This window comes from Parambassis ranga, chromosome 2, assembly GCF_900634625.1.
Source record: "Parambassis ranga chromosome 2, fParRan2.1, whole genome shotgun sequence".
Lineage (NCBI taxonomy): Eukaryota > Metazoa > Chordata > Actinopteri > Ambassidae > Parambassis > Parambassis ranga.
In genome coordinates, this window is record NC_041023.1 from 9,019,007 (window position 1) to 9,041,687 (window position 22,681).

Below are 22,681 nucleotides of genomic sequence, written 5' to 3' on the forward strand. Positions count from 1 at the left end.
AAAATATAAGGTGCCCAAAATACAAATAAGAAACAGGCAATTAATGGGCTTGGCTTCAATCTAATTGCGGTTGTCTAACGCCATCTACTGGAGAGGAGTCAGCAGTGCACAGTCATCGTTAAACCCAACAGTAGTGCACAGTAAATAACATTTAGCATTAAAATAATACCAATAATATAATAGTAAATAAATTGTCTAAAAACAACAAAACATTGTCGGTCAAAGGTGAAACTGCTGTGGAACCGTTGTTATCACGGCACAGTTTCCCGTCGACCACATTTACGGTAACTCAACACATTCTGCGTTCAAGATGGCGGCGCCCGTGATTGAAACATGCCATGTAGCTTGTTGTGCAAACAGGACTCCAAATGTTGTTTCCTGGGGTCGTGGAGGAACGATTGCATTCGGGACATGTAACTCAGTGGCTCTCTACGACCCACAGGTATTAAAAGTCCTTCATTCCTACCGTGAAGTTAGCTGTCGCTGCTAACGTAAAACAAACTGTAAGCACACGTTTTGTTCGTTGTTTAATTTAAAAACATCATTTCTTTTTACTTTAGGAGAGAAGAGTTGTCGCTTTGTTGAATGGACACACAGGCAGAGTGAATGCAGTCCAGTGGGTTCACAAACAGGACAATGGTTAGTGTGGAGAGGACCGGTGACTTGTTTGTGTCATGTAGCAGTATTAAAATGATCAGTTGTTTTCGAAGACAGACTGCCGAGCCTGAACAGCTTACTACAAAACTCTCAGTATTCTCATACCTACTGAGGTTGTACTTTATTTAGATAATTCTGTGACAAAGCCCAAATCATGACAGTTGTGCTGTTATCATCACAGCTCCAGAGTGTCATCTTGTCTCAGGAGGCTCGGACAATCAACTCATCCTCTGGGAGGCTCAAGATGGGAAGGTAAGCTGCCTCTTTCTGACTCAGTCTACCCCACCTTATGTCATAGATGGCTTCTAAGACGAGACATTTCTATGTGAAGTTACTGGAAGTGATGTCACATCAGTTAAATGTGCTGTGCTGCTGTGTTTCTAGTTCTTTCAGTCAGTGCAGTGTAAGGGCCACACTGGCCCGGTATGCGCTGTGGATGCCATCTACATGGATGACTCAAAGCTCCTTGTGGCCTCCTCTGCATCAGACTCCACCGTCAGACTGTGGCTCTGTAGTGATGCTAAAGAAGGTACGAGACACAGAAAAGTGCCTTTTTAAAATGTGGCACTCACACATTAAATGATACAGTCAGTAAGTATTCCATTCATTCTTTTGGAAACTCTTACTATGTGTTACAGTTATAGTCTGCCCCCTAATGGCGACTAGAGAGTATGTCAGTGTTTGCAAACATGATGAGTTGCTGTTTTGCTGCAGAACTGCTTAGGTTGCATAGCAACGCACAGATTATATCCATACTTTATATGTAAGCAAAACCAAGAAAACAGTCATCTTTATATTGGACAGGAGTCACAATATGATCACACATGTTCTTTACACATGTATTTAGCATAAAATACATTATATTGACCTGTATGACAATATTACTATGTCTACAATTTGAATATTATGTGTTTCTCAGCCGAGTGCCTTCATAGCCTATCATGTGGCAGTGGCTTCATGATGGATGTCTCTCTGGTACTGTTGCCAGGCAGCAGAGGTAAGCTTGAGCCTTCCCTACATCCTTTAAGTCATGTCTCACACACACACACACACACTCCATTGCACACAAATAGATTTTTTTTCTCCATCCATCTCAATTTACACTGTTGCTTTAGGGCCTGTAACCAAGTGCAGTCTACGTTTGAAGTGTCTCATGTCAGTTTGCCTTGCCATTTTACATGTTTTTTTTCCGTTTGATGCTGTTCCTTATGCTTCCTTTTCACAGAGCAGCTGATAAACTGTAAATTTATGCCGTGTGTGTACGTCCAAACCCGTGTGAAAACCTATATCCTGTTTCTTTCAGTTCCCATCCTGGCTTGTGGGGGCGATGACTCTCGGGTGTATCTGTATGTGCAGACCAACAGACAGGTAAGCTTAGATCAGTACTCCACCTCTTTAATGTGAGATAGGGATTGGGTAAAAAAAACCAGATCAACAGTGTTTTTTATTTGCTCCACATTAGCTGCAGCGAGTCATGACCCTGCAGGGACATGAAGACTGGGTGCGTGGAGTGGCCTGGGCATCTACAGGTGAGTACTGCTGTTTGTATAGCTCAGTCCTGCATATGTGTATACTAGAGGCAGGTTTCTGTTCAGGAAAACTACTATGATACTGTGATGTTGCCAGTGGCTCAGTGTGAGATCTGTTGGCAGTGTATAAAAATTGATTGATTGATTTCTATTTTTTGATAACCTAGATCATATAAATGTGAGGTGTATGTTAAAAACGAAGGTTTGATGTGTCTATGGGATCTTAAATTAATTTGGAAAATTCATTTTTATTGTCTGGTATGTTGATCTGTGTTTCCTGGAACCTGAAAAGCACTGAAAAGTGTCTGGTCTTAACAATCTTTAGTTGATCTAAAGAAAGCCTTTAAGGCTGGGTAATGCAGTTACTGGGCTCTGAAAGAGTTAGATAACGTGTCATTGAAGAAATGCTTAGAAGTGGGCGTAGATTTCCAGTCACAGCCTTCAACCAATTTGATGAGAAAGGCAGACAAGTGCTCTTTGACCTTTCGGAAGCATAAAAAAGAAACACATTTTCCCCCTTTAATCAAAAAAACATCTAAACAATACAGCAGCCCTTACACCAAAGTCCAGCTCCACCCACCAGTAATTCACAGTATTCTAATAGCACATGGTAATGCATGGATCCCATCCAGGCTCTACTAATTGTGTAACCCTCTTCAAGGGCACTTCATTACTGCACTGTTCTGACTGTGTAAAAGCTATTTCATCTCCTCGTCCAACCCTCTTCAGCAGTGTCTCCTTCCTACTCATGGTCTATGACCTACTCCACGCTGCCAAGCTGCGAGCCACCAAAGAGACAGAGTGAAGTTTGTTTATATGGAGTATTCCCATAGGAATGACAAACCCTCTTTCTGTGTGATAGTGGTTAAATAAATCATTCTGTTCTTTTATGACTCAACAGATGGCAAATTGCAGCACAAGAGGAGCAGTTTGTCATGGCTGCTAAATATTGGGGCTTAGAGCATGATGCTGTTTGTGTTTTTCCTGTCTCTATTTTTAATATGTTTTCAAAATCACTTTTTTGTTCTTTCATTAGCAGTAAGCTCAAATGTCTGTACTAGCTTAAAATCATACTTTCTGGCACTATTCCAATTAACAAACTGATATTTTAAAACCTTTAAAGGTTTAACCTTTAATGTCTATCAGAAACTCTTGTTTTAAAAACAGAGTTGTCTAAAAAAAATAGCCTGTCACCAAGTAATTTTGGCAGAGATCCAGGCAAGGAGCAAAACAAAACATCATTGTCATTATCATCAGTGTCATTACGCTCTGATTGACAAACTGTAATCGTCTCTCTCCTCTGGCTCCAGACAAGCAGGAGGCCTGAGGTGGTAGCTGCAGAGCAATTTTTATTAAGTCTGTTTATCTTGGCAGAGGGAAACTTGGACTTGTAGTCATTGGATGAACAGTGAAACACACATTGAGAGAGACAGAGACGCACAGGAACAGTGGCATTCACTTTGTTTACCACCTGTCTGTGTTTATTTGGCTGCGCTCCTGCTGTCTTACTCAGGCTACATCAGAGTCAGGAGCAATCTTCTCCATGCTTTAGTTATAGCTCTAACTAAACAAGAAAAGTCCAGAGACATGACAGCTGAGGCTGCTGTGGTACTTGCAATGTCTTCTGTTAGCATAGCACAAGAAAGTTTTATGTGTCACTGCTCCATATGAGTTTCAATGTTGCTGTAGATGTGTAGCTACAATATAAAATATATACAATGGCGTAAGTAGGGTGGATAGATTTTGCAAACTGTAAGTAATTTTTGAGCTGACAGAAAGGATCTTTTCAGCGGGGAAAGTGTTCAGCCTTTCTCTCTGACTCATTCAGGTGGGGAGCTGTTATTAGCCAGCTGTTCACAGGACTCTCTCATCCGTGTGTGGAGGCTGTGTGCCAAGTCTGGCACAGACACCCACACAGAGGACGATAACACCATCATCAAAATGAAAGAGGACATTTTTGAAGTGAAGGAGAAAGGTGAGTGGGCCACCTAGGCTTGATTATAAAAGAGTGCTAATTAACCGAATGGAAAGATGGGCTTTTTGAAGCTTCGCTGGCACGTGGTGGTCACAGACTTTCATAAAGAGTTTGTACATGTTTACCTTTATTAGTCTAACTCAAATTCAACAGAATGTCATGTAGAGGGCAATTTGTTTAAATCAGAAAATCAATACTTATTTAGTTAATGAGCTACTTTTTGTTCATAGCACAAACGGGATATGTTGTCAACGATCTTCATTTGGCCTCCTTGTGTTGTAACAGATGTGTCTTCAGTTTTCGCAGTGTCCCTTGAAACAGTCCTGGCAGGACATGAGAACAGGGTCTACGGAGTTCACTGGCAGCTTCCTTTTAACAAAGGTACCTTCGTTTAGAAGTTGGGAAAGTTATCAGTCACATCATTTTACAATATAATAGTATGACTAAAGTATTAGTGTTTTTTTTTTTAAATTGCATGGTTTTCCTTGGCTGGTGTAAAGAAATGGATATAAGGTGGAGACGTATTGCTTCTCTCTGATTTTCTTTCAATGCTATAAAGCATGAAGAGACTGACAGTTTAGGTTACTCAACACATCCCAGCTCTTAAACACATCACCTTTTATATATTTGAAAATAGTAAAGCGGCACAATTATAAGTGAAAATGGAGTCACACTTCGTTGTGGTCGTCTTGTGAAAGCTCAGGACCACCTTAAATGTTGATTTTATATTAGTGGTCAAAGATTAAGGTCTTAACTCCTGAATTTACACACTGATTTTAGGTTGTTTTGATTAATTTTCCATCAAATGGTGTTTTAAAAATGTCTATACTTTAGCACAGCCTTTAGTAATGAGGATAGGACAGCATAAAACAAAACAGAAAGGAGCATTTTCAAAAATCCCTACTTGAAAATACTGTCGCACTCCCCCTGCAGGTACTCTTCGCTGGGAAATGTTTTTGCCTGCAGCTACCCTTGTATTTGGAAGGCAGAGAGGTGTTAAGCACCATCACCTGTGATCTCTTTGTTGTTGTGTGCATGTTTCAGAGCAAAAAACAAGATGTTGTACACAACAAAGTTTAATACAGAAAGCCTGCTGCTTGAATTACTGCTAGTAGCAATTGTGTCATCAATTACTCCTAGCAGTATCCCTGTGTTGATTTCGGTGTTTCTTTGTCTCCCCCTGCAGGAGGCAAGCTGCAACAGCCTCTCAGTCTGCTCTCTGCCTCTATGGATAAAACCATGATCCTCTGGGCACCTGAGGAAGGATCTGGAGTCTGGGTAGAGCAGGTCAGTGTTGACTCAAACACAAAGAGGGTGTTTGCAGATACGCAGACCCTGCACAAATATATACACGAGTGAAATCAATCACAGGAGTCGCACACAAATCTGCACAGCCCCAATTCCCCACTCTTGCCTCTGCCAGCTTTCATTTCAGTAGTTCATGACATGATCCGAAGCCTAAGCCCTCCCCCAGTATCCCCTCTCCCGCTGTCAGTGCCCCTGCGTCGCTTTCCACTCTCTCTGACATTGAGGTGTCAGAAATAGAAGTGATAGACAGTGATGAAGAGGCGCTGAGCCCGGCGCATCGCTGTGAGTTTAGACAAGCCGATGTTGTCCTCCCCCATCTACCCTTCTATCACTCACTCACACCGAACCCCCTCTTTTACGGCCCATTCCCCAACATATCCGACAGGAGATGAAGAGGCCGGTGAAAGACATGCCTTAGCCTCTGCACTGCCTAGCTCCTTATTTTTTTTTTCTACATGATCTGTCTTGTCTTTCCAATTCACTCCCCACACCCACCCTCCATAATTTTCTGCTTGCCTCTTCTTCTCTCCCTCACTCACATTATCTCTGCCCTTCTTTCATTTCTCTCTCCTCTACCTCATCTCTTTGAGCTTGCAACAGCTGCTGTGGTGCCAGAATGGGGCTAAATTTAACACAAGTGTGGATGGAAGAGAAAACGCAGTTCTCGGCCCATCTGCCCCACAGCTTTTTTTTTTTTCATAAAGTACAACTGGCGTATTCTCAGGTGGCTCCAGACTACCTCAGCTTACCAGACAGACACACACTCTCGTGTCAGAAATACAACCACTGAGAAAGACCTGTTCACACACGCAGATGTCGTTGAATGCGTTCCACACACACACACACACACACTTCACCATGGCAGCCACCTTTAGTGTGATCAAACTCTGGGGCGATGAAAACAATTCCACACTTGATCACTTACATTTTTGCACCTTTGATCTCATCATTTGCATCCACAGTGACGAGCAGCAGAGACCACATAAAGGAGAAACCATGAAAGTCTTCACTCTCTGACAAAGGGACCATGATTAGGGCCTGCAGCCATTACTGATCACCTATTCTCCTCAGTGTGATTAGACAATGGAAAAGAAAAGCAGAATTCAGGTGTGGCCAATCTGCTTCACACCTCAATCTTTTTCTCTTGTGACCAAAATAACCCCCACCCCACCCCCTGCCTCACTGTTGTTGAAAGTAAAAGTGCATAGCATATGAGTCTCCTCTGTTTCTGTGTGATAGCCAAACCCTTTGAACTGACAGGTTCCCTGCCTACAAAGGAAGCTTAACCTCTGAAGCTCTGTCACACATACACAAACACACGTGTACAACAGTGAAACCCCAGAGAATTAAACTGTAATTTGTCCTTGTCTTTCGTTTTTTTTCTAATGGGCCTCACAAAGGATTTTCGTAAGGACACTGATTTAGTTATTTATTTTTTTTGGCAGAGCAGATTCCGCAGCGCTAAATGACCAGCCATGTGTGTCTTAATTAGCCGATTTTTACAAAGAAGTGCTCCACTCCTTCACACTGATTAGAGTAATTGGTGAGATTTAATGGAGAGCCCGGTTAGCAGTAGGGTGGTCGGGGCCCACCGCTGCGTAAAGCACATCTTGCTAACGAGACACACTGGTAATTAACATCTCTGACTGACCACAGCGGGCCACCACAATGCCTGGAGGGATTATCAGAGTGTGTGTGTGTGTTTGAGAGATAACTATTTTCAGACCTTGACATATATACTGTCCTGAAGTTACACATGGCCACATGGCAGAAAAACTCTAAGTGCAAAGTGAGTTCATATGTTTGGATAAACTGTGTGTGCAAATAGAAATGCTTCTGTTGGAAGGTATCAATTAATTGACTAGAACATTTGATAATTGGTAATTCATCGTAGTACTTTTAAAAGGTCAAGTGAGTGCAACGTTTCTGTCTGTCTGTGAACAATACCTGAACAGCTATACTCTTCTATCTAACAAGATACCTGCTGGTTAGACTGTGAAACACTGTCATCGCCCACATGTGCAGTAGCACACATATTCAAAAATAGTTCAACAGAACTTTTTAGTTGCTACATACGTGTACAGTTCCTCTGTTAAAAAACGAGACAACAGGTTTCCAGGCTTCTCTTGGCCAACATCCCATTACTGAATGTTATTATCTTAAGTTCTGCTTGCACAGCACTTTATTTACATGCAGACAAAGATGATGTTAAAATAGTTATCGTGTAAACAAGATAAAAAAAAAACCTGGGTAGTTTCACAGAGTAATATTCTATAAAGACATTTTAGCAGCTGAAATGCGGACTTCAATTTGGAATCCAGAGTTTTTTAGGTCCTAAAAATATGCTTTTTTCCTTTAACCTTTCCTGATGTAAAGTGGAATGCCCGTCTAGTTCATTGCTTTATACTTGTTCTGTTAGTCTTTTGACACTCTCACTCTTTATCCTTCACTCTGCTCCTTATTCTCTGTTGTACTTCACTGACTGTCACTGTGTCGGTCAGTGTTGTGGCTTGAAAAACCTGTGCTCCACACTGGATGGGTTTGTACAGCTTGGCTAAGCTCATTCAGCTCTCGTCACCCTTTCTTTTTCTCTCAAAGAGTGATATATGCTTTCCCCTCTTTGCCGTCCTTGTTCTATTCCTCCTCCGTACCCCCACTGCCCAGTGATAAGGCACGCCATGCATCCATATTGTTCGTCCTCTCGTAAACAAGACAGATGACGGCTTTTTGCCTCTGTGAGTTTTTGCATGATTTATGGCTGGCTCTTGTGTGCAGAATTTTAAAATCAATCTGCTTAATGTTGCATCTCGTTCTCTCTCAATCTCACTACCTATGTTACTCTCTCTCCCCCTCTCTCTCTGTATGGATGGAGGATCATGCCATTCAAAGTAAAGGCATGCCTTTATCGCTGTCATTAGTTCCGCTGTGTTTCAGCCTGCATACAGGCATTATTTTGAAGGTCACTGATGACCAGCGCGATCGGCCTTAAAGGCAGGGTGATTGAGAGCTTCACTTTACTGCTTCATACAGTAGACCATATGTGTGTTCCTCTGCTGATAGGTTTGCGTGCCGGCCTTCAGTTTTCACATGTAGTGGATGCACACACATGCTGTTCCTCCTGCAGTCTGCCCAAGGACTCTGCTGCACACTCTCACTGCTTAAGAAAAGATAACAGGCTAAGCTGTGCAGCTCCCCTGATTTTAATCATGTGACTATGAATTTAGCACTTCTCATAGTATTTAAGACACAAGCTAATTAAAGATGGAAGAGATATGATATAGCTGTATCTGGGTTCAGAACAGAATGCTGCAGAGGGAGCAGTGCAGCACTCTCCAGGGTTGGTTCGGCTGCTATCGATCTGAATGGATCTCCCCTTTGGGCCTCGTTTACCTGTAAGACCACAGGGCCTAATAAAGCCTCTAATTGTTTGAAATCCTCATGGCTGTGACAACTCCACCTAAACCTAAAGTGCACCTTGGAGAGTCCTTGGAAAACATAGACTTACAGTATTGCTCTTTCCATCACAGTACAATGATCAGGCTCATTTTATTTGTACACATCAGTTTAAGGGTAACCATTGACAGCTCGTGGTTAAAATAGCTCTCTGTTGCCAACACTCCTGTTTATTCCATTTGAAAATATTTTGATTGATTTTCATTGTTTCAAGTTATTTCTGTCTAGTCTCATAATCCTACATATACTTCTAATGGTTATGCAAGCAGCAGGATAAGATATTAATATTGTCTTGCTTCCTCTATTTTAGTAAAGTAATTTCTGTTCTCTCTGGATATTAATTTCAATGAATGGGCAAATGAATACAGAGTGTAATGCCTTTTTTTAATATATTTAGAACTAATGAGAAGCTTTTTCTGCCTTATTATTTGTTGAATTTTATTAATTTTTGGTTGTAATCCTCTGTTCTGTTGGATTTAAATGTTCTTTCTTTTTTCCCTTTTGCCCACAAAGCTATATATATATATATATATATATATATATATATACATTTGGATAGAAGCACCTGAATTTCAATTGTCAGTGTTGTTCGGTACGGCACTTAAATCAAATTGTGCCTCTTGTCCCAGGTCGTGATTTGAATCCCCAAACTTTAATACAAAGCTGTCTGGAGGTGCCCTCGATTGGACAGGTGCTGAGAATCCTGACAGTGACTTCTTTTCTCGCATTGTTCTGACCTGAGAGGAGGTGATTACTGGTGTTGTGAAATCTGACTGGTTCCTGAGTGGAAGCTCAGACCCCACAGTCTATATGAACTTGATGCAGGGGTCACAGCCTCTCACACAAATCCAATTTATGTAAATCCGCCTGTGTTCTCCAGCTTTGCCATTTTTCATGATTACTTGTTTAATGTGATATGCTGTGGTGCTGTTGCTTTCATTATATGTGAGACAAATGTATTTTGTTAGGAAAAAAACACACAACACAGTTTAACTCTAATAAGTCCCATTTTTGCATAATTTCTCTTCTGAATTGTCATGCTAATTTTTCAGTTTTTCTGCGTCTATTCGCGTCTTAGTAAGGAGACCGTGAACTGATTTGACAGCCCTCACTTCTCCCCTCTCGTTTTTAATCTAACCTTAAGTTGTAGTTAAGTTGAGTGTTCGACAGAAAAAATGAGTTTTGTATCATATAGAAAATGTAACGTATAGACTGGGTGCAGGTGTTAAATTCGTAGCCTTCTGAAATAGCTGCCTTTTCTCCATATGTGGCAGTTGACTCATGTCGTTACATGTTGCTTTTATCTTTGTCTGCAGGAAGTCTGACCCAGAAACCAAATGTTCCTCACCCACCTAATGTCAGATAGGAATGTGTTGGAAAGGCAGTAGAGTTGATGGTTCTGATCGTTCACGATCGCCCCCACATTATGTTATTTTCTTCTTTCACACCAGGTGCGTGTAGGGGAGGTTGGTGGCAACACTCTGGGTTTCTACGGCTGCCAGATGAGTCCGGATGGCTCCATGATTGTGGCTCACGCTTTTCACGGAGCACTGCATCTCTGGTGCAAGGACCAAGATAAAGAGGTGAGAGTCAGAGACTTAGCTGCTCCTATATTTTCCTCCTCTGAGAGTTACGGACCACTTAAAAAAAACAAAAAAAAAACAAAACAAAAAGTCTGACTTCTTCATGAAGAAACAGAAACGACTGTATTTGAAATTAGATTCATGCATTTCTACACTGCTATGGTGTGGCAGAGTGATTAGCGTGATTAGTCACACTGAGTCCTCTGTCTGCCACTCAATTTGACTGGCTGAATGTGTGGCTTTGTTAGATGTCCCTGAGAAAGAGTGGAGGTCTGAAGTCCCAGCGTAAGTTCAGAGATAACTGGGTTTCAATTATACCCAACTGAAAGGTAAATTCAAAGATCAGCACAAACCTAACCAAGCCGATTCCTCCTGATTCATGTAAAGGAACACTTTGCAGACAGATATGTCTAAATTACAGCCAACTGCTCCATGTGGCTGCCAATCATAGACTCCAGTTCTGGAGCTTAGTATTAAGGCCTAAACAAACCAAACCATCAACAAAGAATTTGCCTATTTTAGAGCCAGAATTATGTACTTGAACACACCACAATGACTGCAGCAATCATCTTCTAGGGACACACACACTTGCCACTGATGGTGGACATTGACCCCTGTTTAAACGGTTGTAATGTGACTAATTCAATATTCTCTATTCAGAGTGAGTGGAGACCTGGAGTTGTGATATCAGGTCACTTTAATGCCGTGCAAGACCTGAGCTGGGATCCTGACGGGGAGTTCATCATTAGTGTGGGCTTAGACCAGACCTCCAGACTCTTCACTCCATGGAGGAAGCACAACAGCAGACAGGTAAGATCACAGCGCAAAATAATAAAAGTACAGGTAGCTGAGGTGTTGCATCTCCTTGTTGTTCAGTGTTTTACCACTGTAGTGTGAACACAATTCTTCATTTATCATGTAAATCAGACCAAGGACTTATTTCACACATGTACACTGAACATGTTGACATTAGCATTGGAGGAATGGTTTGCCATTAAGATTATTTGCTGCTCTATTTCTTCTTATCTTCAGTTGCCAATGGTTAGTATGCTTCTCCTCTTTCAGCACAGGGAAGCTGTATTAACCTATGTGGGATACAGCCAGTGGCTAATATATATTCAGCTTGCTTTGGCATGCTAAAATAGGCTCTGTCTCAGATTGAATTTCTGTAGGCTGTGACTCGATAATAGTTCCACAGGTGTATTCTTATATATATTTTTTAGTAAGTAAGTAAGGATTTGGTCATAGCAAGTGCTGCAGAATACCACCATAACTTCATTAAAAACAAAACATATCAGTTTTTTATAGCAACATAATCAAGATTCCAGCTTTCTTTTCATTTTTGGAGATGCCAGTTTGGATTATTTCTGCAGCGCCGCCTCTTACTAGTGCCAAATAAATCTGGTCACTGCAGCAGAGCGCTCCATCCTCCCCCAGTGAGATCACTTTGCATCTTAAGCCGGAAATGTTTCCCTTAAACAGGAGAATCAATGTTGTTTTTGGCTTGACTTCAAGTGGCTGGATTGAAGGCCGCAAACATCCCTAAACAATTACAGCTCTTTTGAAAAGGCTGGCACTTCCCCTGGCAGTGGACCACACGAACAGATTGTTAGAATATCTTTTTTTCTCACCTTTCACCGCTGCAGGCAACCTGGCATGAAATCTCACGGCCGCAGATCCACGGATATGACATGCAGTGTCTGGCCATGGTTGGAAGGTTTCAGTTTGTGTCTGGAGCTGACGAGAAGGTCTTGAGGGTGTTTCAAGCGCCTCGAAACTTTGTGGAGAACTTCGCTAACATCTCTGGGACCTCAAAAGAAATGCTTTTAACATCTAGTGTAAGTGTTCACCTGTATCTTATAAATAAAAATCTCAAATGACTACATTCTTCAGATGTGTAGTCATCTTTAAAGCCTCACCCTTTGCTCGTGGGATCTGATTTCATCAAAATTCCTGTAAAGGAAAAAAAAACAGCACTGGCCTTTAGAATGTCTCTCATCCGTCATTTGTCTGATCCCTGCCAGGATGCTGCCAGCCTTCCAGAAGGAGCCAGCACCCCTGCCTTGGGTCTGTCCAACAAGGCTGTATTTCAAGGTAAAATAGCGACTCAGCCCTGTAGCGGGGCGCTCCTGTTAGGGCCAAGTTTTGTCTGATAATCAGTTTTCACTCAGAAATCAATTTCTCCCACTGTAGAGGCATTGGGACAGCTGTGCTTTATTCAGTGTTTGCAGTCTTTTTAAAGTGATATAATCATTTTTATTTACAGATGATCTCGTCTCAAAAACCAGTGAGGAAGTGGAGCAGTTCAGCAGTGCGTCTGACCAGTACCAGGAGTCTTATTTCCACCCGCTCAACCTGACCGGTACCTGAAAGCTGCAAACGCAACACGTTTAAAGTATTTATAAAGCACAGTCTTCCCTAAAAGGTGGTAAACCTCGCTGATAAATAATTTGAAGGCAAAGGGCATCCCTGTCTCCCTCTGCAGTCTGAAAGACTGATTCATATTCCTCCCTGTGATCCACTGAGCAGCCTCAGCACACATTTAAGAGCTCCTGTCTGGCTGTCGCTGGATGTTCTTATAAGAGACAATGATATGCAGCCAGACGGACAGTTAGTTATTGCTCTACGTCTGGAGTCCACAGTGTCTGAGGTTTGCTTGAGGCTGATGGTGTTACAGTGGGAGAGGGGCTGCTGGTGGTAGAGGAAGGAGATGAGGTGACAGGAAGCAGTGACGTGAGCGTAAAAAAAAAACAAAAAGAAAGAAAGAGACTAGAAAATTCTCAGATTTCAGAGCGATCTGAAATGTGAGATCATATAAACAGGTCCAGGAAGGGAAAAGGCATTTGGACAAGGACTAAAAAGGACAAAGAGGAAAAGAAAAACTGGGGAACAAGTGAAAGTAATTGTACAAAATAGGCAGATGGGAAATGAGTGAGAGTCAAATGAAGAGAATGTAGCGCTGCGTTTTTTAAACCCCTGGGCTAGAGAGTGTCAAGGGCTGTCATCAGCATGATTGAAGCCACTCCTTAATCTGCAATGCTAATTAGAAAAAAGGCTTATGTGATTGCAAAGTTTAAGTATCGATGACCCCGGGCTATGTAGGGAGCAACCAAGTGTGGGGACTGCTGTTAACAATGCATTTCCACTTGTTTGATTGGCTCCTGCAGGCAGACACGGAATTGAATAATTAGGCAGAATGGGAAGCCGATGACCAATAACAAAAACACAAGGAGTGTAGCTTTCAATTACACGCAACACAAAGGCCAGCAGGGCTGGTGGAGGTTCTGTGGTGTGATGGAAGGAATTGGCACTTGGTTCGATTTGATCCTTCTCAAAATTGGCAGCCGTTTAGAATCAGAGATAAAGCTGCAGCTGTTTGAAAATAGCTTTTTTGATGGGGGATTGGGGGGTGGGAGGGATGGGGGGGTGCGTGGCAAGTCGTTGGCTGAGGATTTCATGCAAACTAAATGCAAAAAGAAACGGCATGTGAATGTGAGAGAACATTGTCTGGAGGCGATCATCGTGTTCTTAGTCTAGCGTGTAGCTTTTAGCTCTCTGTCTCTCTTTATGGTACTTATGGTGTCTCTTTTCCCTTTAACTTGCATGCTACTCACATATACACACACTCACATTCTGTGTGCTATCTGTCAGTCGCTGCATTAGCAGTACAGGGATTTAAAAGAGGAAAATTATAATAGTCACTTGGGTGTAATCCTCATTTAGTAAATTGGAAACTGATTGTATTTGAATTTTAAAACAGCTCTGGTTTTTTTAGTGCCTTGTAAGTGACAGTTATGTAAGGATTTTGAAGTCTGTGGTTAACTCTTCTGGTGTGTGTCTGTGTGTTAACAGAGCCGCCACCAGAGGATCATCTTCTCCAAAACACATTATGGCCTGAGGTCCAGAAACTGTAAGTATCCACATGTCTTAATTAAAGAGTGTATTTCCATTACATATACTCCCTTTCCTTTTAAAGAAATCAGAGTTTCCATATGGCTCTTAATGAAGCAACATGTCCAGAAGGAATGCTTGTTTGCCCAGAAAGGGTTTATTCTCACTGAAAATGATGGACTTCCAAAAGCAATTCAGTGTTGCCCCTCTTCTTCATCAGCCAATCAGAACCCAGCTTCCTGCCATCCCATGAGCCTCTTCTCCAGCCTGAATATATTGCCTCCATTTGTGCCCAATGTTAAAACCATTTACCAGTCAATCTGCCGTAAACATGACGTATGGCTTGGCCATTTGTTCACCGTGTGGACATTGTGTGTGTTGAAAAGCATTTTTCTACCTCCATTTGGCTTCACCCCCTTGAATCATTTAGTGCATAATAGAAACATTAAAATGAGTAAGTGTCCGAATTATTTTTGTGGCATAAATAATACTCTCACCGTCGTGGCCAAATTGCTGCAGTGTTTGAAAGCTTCGTGGTAGGGGAGGTATTTTCTTTCCACTCAGTTGCAAACTGCGATTTCAGTGTGTTGACATTTTAAAAACAACCAGCTAGAAGTCATTAGGCTGTGAGCGATTAGTTGGAGCATCGTCATTGTTCATCTGTTGTCAGCAGGAGAAGGACTAGTCATTGCAGATCAGTATTTTAATTTCACACTCTGTCTAATTATTCACCTGTCAGCACGTGGTAATGGCTCCAGCCTGGAAGCTTGTCAGAGAACAGAATACTTTATTAAATGTCCAACTGCAGGCACTTTTTCCTCTGTTGTTGTCCAGCCCTCCTGCCTTTAACACCCTGTCTGTCCTTCAGTATATTCAATGTTGTGATTAATCTCTCTTTGATTGCCCTTCTCTGTCTCCAGGTACGGACACGGCTTCGAGATGTTCTGTCTCGCATCTGACAGCACCAGGACGGTGGTGGCATCCGCCTGCAAGGTCAGTGAGATGACATCCAGGTCAGAGACCGTGTCACAGTCACATTGACATGGTCCCCCTGTGACATACAGTACATGCGCATTTTCACATATAATACCCACCAGGCAGGGTTACGCTGTGCTGTGATAGTCCTGACCTTGATTGTGCAGAAGTGCACCCACAGCTAGTGACTTTTTAATTTCCTACTGTGGCTCTCATTGTCAAGTGTTGCTGCATATCTTTTTACAAATTTTATTCTTTCTACAAACATACACTGTTCTTCTCTTTAGGCGTCTAAAGCTGAGCACGCAGCCGTGCTGCTGTGGAGTGCAACCACGTGGCGCCAGCTTTTTTACAAACATACACTGTTCTTCTCTTTAGGCGTCTAAAGCTGAGCACGCAGCCGTGCTGCTGTGGAGTGCAACCACGTGGCGCCAGCTGCAGGTGCTGCCCTACCATACCCTCACAGTCACCCAGATGGCCTTCTCACCTGACGCACAGCTCCTGTTGACTGTGTCTCGAGATCGCACCTGGTCGCTATGGAGACGGAATCTGCCCACTCCTGAAAGTCCAGGTCAGACTAGTACTTTAAGTGATTATTGGACTCATAACAGCAGGGACTCGTGGCAGGTGTGAGCTTGTACAACCCCACACTGAATTCAGGTTTGTTCAGAAGTACCTTTTAGTGGGTGTTTTTTTGAACATTAGATGGCCTTGAAAATGGCCCTGCACAGTACTCACACAAAGGTGCAGGCAGCACACAAAGCTTGTAAGCTCCCGCAGAGGGAAAACACCCATTATTAATATTTTCATTGTGTTTTAGTGTTTTATTTTAGGATGAGCGAGTTCTTGTGTGGTGATTTGCAAAGAAATGTAGTTTGATTAAAAATCTGTGTGATTTTAATAATGGTCTGGAGGCCGTGGACAGGTCATCATCAGCTCCCTCTAATTCACATTACTAAAGCAGATTTGTCCCAAACTGAACTCTGAAGTGAGGCCTTATTGAAAGGTCTCCTCTAATACTGTGAGGAGTGATGCAGTGACTGAAACTAGTCCCGAAAAAAAACAATGAACAACAAATAATTTATAACCTTGAATAAGGTCATTATTATGATGACCTTTGTCAAGCAATTGTTGTAGGTGCACCCAGATACAACACATACAGTCAAAGCACGGAAATGCAGCCTGTATACAGTCTATTATTTTGACATATAGCACACTCAGTCGGCCATTTTGTCTGTTTTTCTTGACCTTTGCCTTCTAAGTGGCTGAACATTGACATTAATGGTTACAGATAAGTTTCTATACACTGAACACTGTCAGTATCCACACAGGCTGGGAATTGAAGTGAGAGATATCCACTAAATATCTATCATAAATTTAACAGCAACAGTGACAATGACAATTTGAAATTTTTGGATTTAAATATTCTGTTGATTATTATTTATGTGTGAATAGTTGTGATTGAGATTCAGCTGTAGCCTAGGTGGCTGGTGCTACCTGTGGCTGTGAACAAGGGTTCAGTCACTGTCTGAGGACAATATACTGCAGAATGGAGGGAAAAACTAGCTTGAAATTGGACTTGGAATTGTATCACAGGACCCCTTTCTATAAACAACAGTGTGTTCCTGGAAAGTTTGTTTATATGGGAGAATCACAGCACCCACACAAACAACTCAGTCCTACATTCGGGCTGAGCAGATATTACCCAAAGGGGTTCCTCCCACCTGCAGCTGGTGAAGCATCTCATGTTTTTTTTGTTTTTGGGTGCTCAGGATAGTTTTAATGGGCATTGACAGATGCTAAGCAGTCCAGCTCTCTGCCGCATGCCTGTATGGTGGAAACTTGTGTGGGTGTGTGTGAGAGAGGGGAAGAGAGAGGGTGGACGTCTGTTCTGGTTGGTTGCTGAATCACTCAAGGTGATTGTGAAGAACACACACAGTCTCACCGGCTAGACCAGGGAAGGTTAAAAGAAGTCAGAGCTGATCAAACAAACTGACTCCCTATATTCACACTGCTTCTGTCTCCTACCTGTTCTGTCTCAGCCTCCTCCGTTTCTCTTCCACCTCCACTTTCCCCTCTCATGTAGGTCAAGCACCCAGACATCTTTGTTCGTTTTCTCTCTTCTTTCCTCTTACAGTTTGCTCGGTGTAATGTGTGTAGCCTTTTATTCTTGCTGCTCTTTCACTTCAGCTCAACACGTCTCCTCTGTGCTCCATCCCTGTGTGATTCAGCTAAACAGCCCATCATTGCCCCTCAAGGTCCTGAAATAAATGTTAATGGAAGAAGGTGCAACACACGTGTCCCAAACACTCTGAAATATGTGTGTGCATTTTGCAGAGGGTGTTGTAAACACACACACAAACACACACAACACAGTGGTTAACTCGGACTTTTGTGGCGACACTGTGGTTTTACAGCTGTGTGTTCATACCGGCTCGGGTTATGAGTGTGTGTGTTTGTGTGTATAAGTGCCGGTGGAGAGCAAGACTGCTGCAGACGTGCAGACAGGCGGCTGCCAGCAGCATACAAACAAGCTCTCTGGGGAAAACCAATCTGGGGACTGAAATGACTTAGGCTGTGGAAATAAACAGCAGCAGGTCATAAACCAAAACTGACTGAAATGGAGGGCTGGAATGAGGTTCTCTGTCTTGTTGGGCTGTTTATTTGTTGCTCAGGAGAGCCTTTGTTGGCGGGGCACGGATCTACACGTACTGATGTCATGCTGCAATAATCACAACACAAAGTTTTGCTACCAGCTCATCGTCTGTTAAAAAAAAAAAACAGAAACACAGGTTGTGGAATTGAAAAATGTTTTTTTTAAGTATTATCCCTGTTCCTGTTTGTGTTGTTTCCTCGCAGATCCCCTGTTCTCTCTCTACACACACACGGGGAAGGACACAGCCATACACAGTCGAATCATCTGGTCATGTGACTGGAGCCCTGACAGCAAATACTTTGTGACATCCAGTCGGGACAAGAAGGTCATTTTCACATGCTCCCAAATGAATAAAAAGTCATGTTAGTGAGTTTGCTGTGAAGGGAACAAAAGGACAAATGGCTGCACATGAGTAGTTTTTTATCTTTTTATCTGTGTGTATCCAGGTGATAGTGTGGGGCCCATGTATGTTGGAGCCCTCTGGAGATCCTGAGCGTCCTCCGGAGATTCGACCATGCTCGTCCATCTTGGATGTGGGCGATTCTGCGACCGCTGTAGCTTTCTGTCCTGTATTCTGCTCTGATCAGAAGTAAACATTAACTCTACATTACATGATGTTAATTTGTACAAGGTCTGCTCTGCTGCATATACATGTGTGTGTGTGTGTCCTCTCTTACCCTCCACAGCTACCTGCTCGCAGTGGGCCTGGAGTGTGGCAGGATCCTGCTGTACAGGTGGAGCCCTGGCCAGCAGCCTGCTGGAGGAGGTGACTGGAGCAGCTGTGGAGAAACAGACCCTACGTATCCTTACAAGACTCCCATGCAGTTCATCTTAGGTTTAGCAGATGTGTAAATGACAGCGTGGCTTCAGTCTGATGGCTGAATGAGAGGCAGAATCTTTATGTGTTGTATCTGATCAATAGTTATTGCACAAGGCAACACAATGTTTTTTTTTAATGTCTGTGTGAGTCATTGTCTGCAGGGCTCAGGAAGTCAATTGCAGACTGGCAGCTTTTACTGTGTTTTGTCCTCTCCAGACAGGCTTTGGGTCTCAGAGCTGTATTTTTTGCAATCAAATTACATCATCTGTTCTGTGTTCTTCTTTACATATACAGGTATATTTTCACTTCTGCTTTTTGGTCTCCAAATCAATGTACCGTTGTTTCCCTTCACCACTCAACCTTTCACAGACAAAGCCACACGTTGGCAGTCAAGAGGCTCCGCTGGAGGCCCAGGGCCGGCAGAGCAGGTCGAGAGACCGGCGAGAAGAATGGACAGACTGACGGAGACAGTGAAATCGAGGAGGAGGGCTCCTGGGTCCAGCTTGCCAGCGCCAGTGCCGACCACACTGTCAAAATCTTCAACATCAACAAACAGGCTCTTTAGCACCACTAACACTGACACTATTATGTCTCTCACACGCAGGGGAGGCACTTGGACTGAGGGCCACAGGCCTGACTGGGGCACTGAGGCCACAGCTGCTCGCTGGCAAGCCATTCAGTCCCTGTGACAGCCAGTTAAGTCATGGGTCAGTCACAGGACAAACCCACAGCACACATGCCCTGCAGTCTGTCTGCACACAGCTGAACGGATTTGATGGGTGGAAGCAAGATGGTAAAAACACCATGACCTTAGGGGTGGTATTTTGCTCAGACACTTCAGAGCGTTTTAGATTCAGCAAAGACGACTCGGCTGCATATTCATACAGACAGTGCGTGTTTACAGGTTATCCAAGTAAACAGTTATAGAGGTATAGAGTGAGGTCAATGAAAGAAGTGATCATGAGCAGTAACTCCAGAGCATGTGTGCTATGTTAGGGATTTGTGACCAAATGATTAAATGTTTCTGATACACATTATTATGTTGCATGTGTGTTTAATTAAAAAATAACAAAAAATACATGCTGGTATATGTGATGTGTAAAGAGGACATCCAAATAAGCACATGAGCTTAAGTACTCTGACAAAATCTCAGTCCTGTGCTTGATTCATCGTTGCACTGAACTGTATCCTTTGCAGAGCTACCAGTTGTGATGATGAGAATCAAAAGTTGTAGCCTATAAAATCAAAGGAAAGGTCTGTTAAAAATGCTTGTAAATCGCTGTCGGTTCGCACGCCACAAGTGACATCTTTCATGCTGCACAAACTCTGTTTTATATAAAAACATTGATTCTGGCAGCCTCAAACCGAGGATCTTAAACATTACAGCAGATTAAAGTAACTCAGTGTGGTGCTGTCTAGTTATTGAACGCTGCACATTTCGATTTAAGGCACATCTGCTTTGGGAGACTGAGTAGGGTTCTTAACAGAATTCTCAAGGACAGAAGAAATCCATGTCTTGGATTTACTGTGAGCTCAGCCGGGTGTGCCATCATTATATGTCAGCCATAAATTTATCTGCAAGGGATTGTAACTACCGGCCATAACTCTCTCTCTAATCACGTATCTTGGTATGTGTGGAGGCATCAGTCAACCAGGGCCACACAGGCTCCTCCAGGAAACGGCTGTTTTTCAGCCGAAACGAGGTTTTCGGGACAATATGAACATACATCAAAGCATTTTCCACTTCATGTGTAACCTAATGTAATTATTGGATCATTACCAGTGATGTTTCCATTTAAACGTGAGTGATCATCCTGGTGAGGGATTTCCATCAACACATCTGTGTGAGGAGCTCACTCAGCTCTTCCTTCTGACTAGCATACTAATACATAAAGTATATGCTCATTCCTCATATGTCCCCTTCATCGTGCCCTTGACCGCTCATTTTGATGAGGTGAGATTGCCATAATGTGATGCTGAGGAGGGATTAGAAGTCACATCTAGAAATCCTTGAATGCTGCAGATTAATGGGGGGAAATGGTGACCAGTGGCAAAGGTAATAAACCACTGACAAAGGTGGCAGAGACCTGAGAAACTCTTGCTTTACAAAGCAGACCGAACGAGGGAATACTGGGGATGATTATATCATTATGCTTAGTCTTAGTCTTCCCAAGTGAATAGTCACAGATTTTAATGAAAAATAAGAGCTGCTTTTCACACCATTAAAAGGATGACATTTCAGCTTTTGTAAGACGGACAAAGACAGTGTGACAAATATGTTTTGAAGAGAAAGCAGTTCATTGTTAATTTGCTGTGTGTGTTTGTGTGTGTATGCACTCACTCTGTTGTTGCCCTGCCATTTGTATGCCTTGAATTAGTCATACCTCAGTGTTATTGGTATATATATATATATGTTCTTCTGCTGCAACAGGTACAGCGTTATCCTTTCTATAGATACATAAGGAGCAAAATCCTATAAACACTGGTTAAAAACTACTTTTTCCAGATTTACTATTTAAACCCAAGAGACAAACTAAACATATGGACAGAAGCCATCATGTGATTCATGTAAATAGAAAAAAAAATGACATACATTTCTGTGTCTACATCAGTGCTGGTTAAAATGTGTCTCCAAGCCTTCATTCCTCAAATGGAGCTATCACACGTGAAGGAGGATACACAGAAGCTTCCATTCCACTCACACTCAGGTCAACTTAATCAACCCGGCTTCCATTTGCACAGTGTGATCCCGCTGAGACGGGAGAGAAGGTCATGCAGCATTTACACACCAGAAAAAAAAAGTCATTGGACAGACAGCTTTTCCAGACGTCCAAACAATGTTTAGATTTGGATGAAGAGGGAAGTGAGGCCCATCCTGCTGTCTCCTTTTACTGCTGGTGCAAAGTTTGCGCCAGTTCTGAATATTTCAAAGTGTAGCTAAAGAAAAGGCAGCACAACAGAACGTCTGCTTCCAACATGTGAATGACACGCTGTCATGAGTGCAAAACACTGCAGTGACGCTGTCAGGAACACACTCATCTCCTGCTTCCTGTGAGCCACTGGCTCCTTCTAGGAGTTTAATTATTTAAGACTTGTCATTACAAATTTATTCTTCTCTCGCCCTGCCTTTCTGTGTGTGTGTGCGTGTGTGTGTGCGTCTGCACTGCCAGTGAAGAACATACTGTACACGTCGACAGGTCGGTGTAGCACATGCCTGCACTTCTCTCCACTTTTGAACAGTTTTGACAGCTTACAAAACAGAGAGATGTAAAGGTCAATGTGTGTGTGTTTGATCTCGTCTCAGGGACCTGAGAATTGACACTAGAAATAAACATTTTTTTCCAGCATCCAGCCAGTAGAGTTGTGTTAATAACACATCCAGACTGTGTGAAGACAAAACAAACGTCTTTTATTTCCAGTTTCACTTTATTTAACGATGATGTGAAAAGTAAAAGCTCTCCATAACATTCAGACAACAAAAAAATTAAGAATGTTTTTCAAATCATCCCCTGACCCCCCCCTCCTCCACCCTCCCTCCTCCACCCTCCCTCCATAACAACTAATGGCTCCAAAAATGTTCAGGTGTTCCAAGTGTGATACTTATTTTATACAACTTTTTCATATCTAGACCTCATCTGTACATAAACATAGTTACAGATACTGTAAATTAAAAAATGACTTCCAAGTATCCTTGTGGTGTATTTGTGAAATATCTCCTATGTAAAAATGAGAATGTACGTAAAGATCTTTACATATACATATATATATATATATATATAGTTCTCTATTCTTTCTGTAATAAGAAAACAAGTTATTGCCCCTCTTGAACATGTT

The 22,681-nt window shown here is 42.4% G+C and overlaps 1 protein-coding gene across 2 annotated transcripts; it reads left to right on the forward strand.

The window, feature by feature from the left end:
• The first annotated feature begins 279 nt into the window (after positions 1–279).
• Positions 280–19,884, forward strand: elp2 (elongator acetyltransferase complex subunit 2). Of its 2 annotated transcripts, none has more exons than XM_028399597.1 (22): positions 280–442; positions 561–639; positions 839–909; positions 1,042–1,186; positions 1,577–1,654; positions 1,961–2,025; positions 2,120–2,186; positions 4,015–4,161; positions 4,447–4,542; positions 5,348–5,448; positions 10,374–10,505; positions 11,166–11,315; positions 12,152–12,343; positions 12,530–12,599; positions 12,772–12,867; positions 14,358–14,415; positions 15,317–15,389; positions 15,750–15,942; positions 18,231–18,352; positions 18,474–18,616; positions 18,714–18,827; positions 19,217–19,884. In XM_028399597.1, exons 1-22 carry the CDS (start codon positions 311–313, stop codon positions 19,410–19,412), a joined length of 2,520 nt encoding a protein of 839 aa, XP_028255398.1. In that variant the 5' UTR covers positions 280–310; the 3' UTR covers positions 19,413–19,884. The 2 variants fall into 2 exon arrangements, with proteins under 2 accessions (XP_028255398.1, XP_028255399.1); XM_028399598.1 differs by having other exon boundaries at positions 4,459–4,542.
• Positions 19,885–22,681: the final 2,797 nt, after the last annotated feature.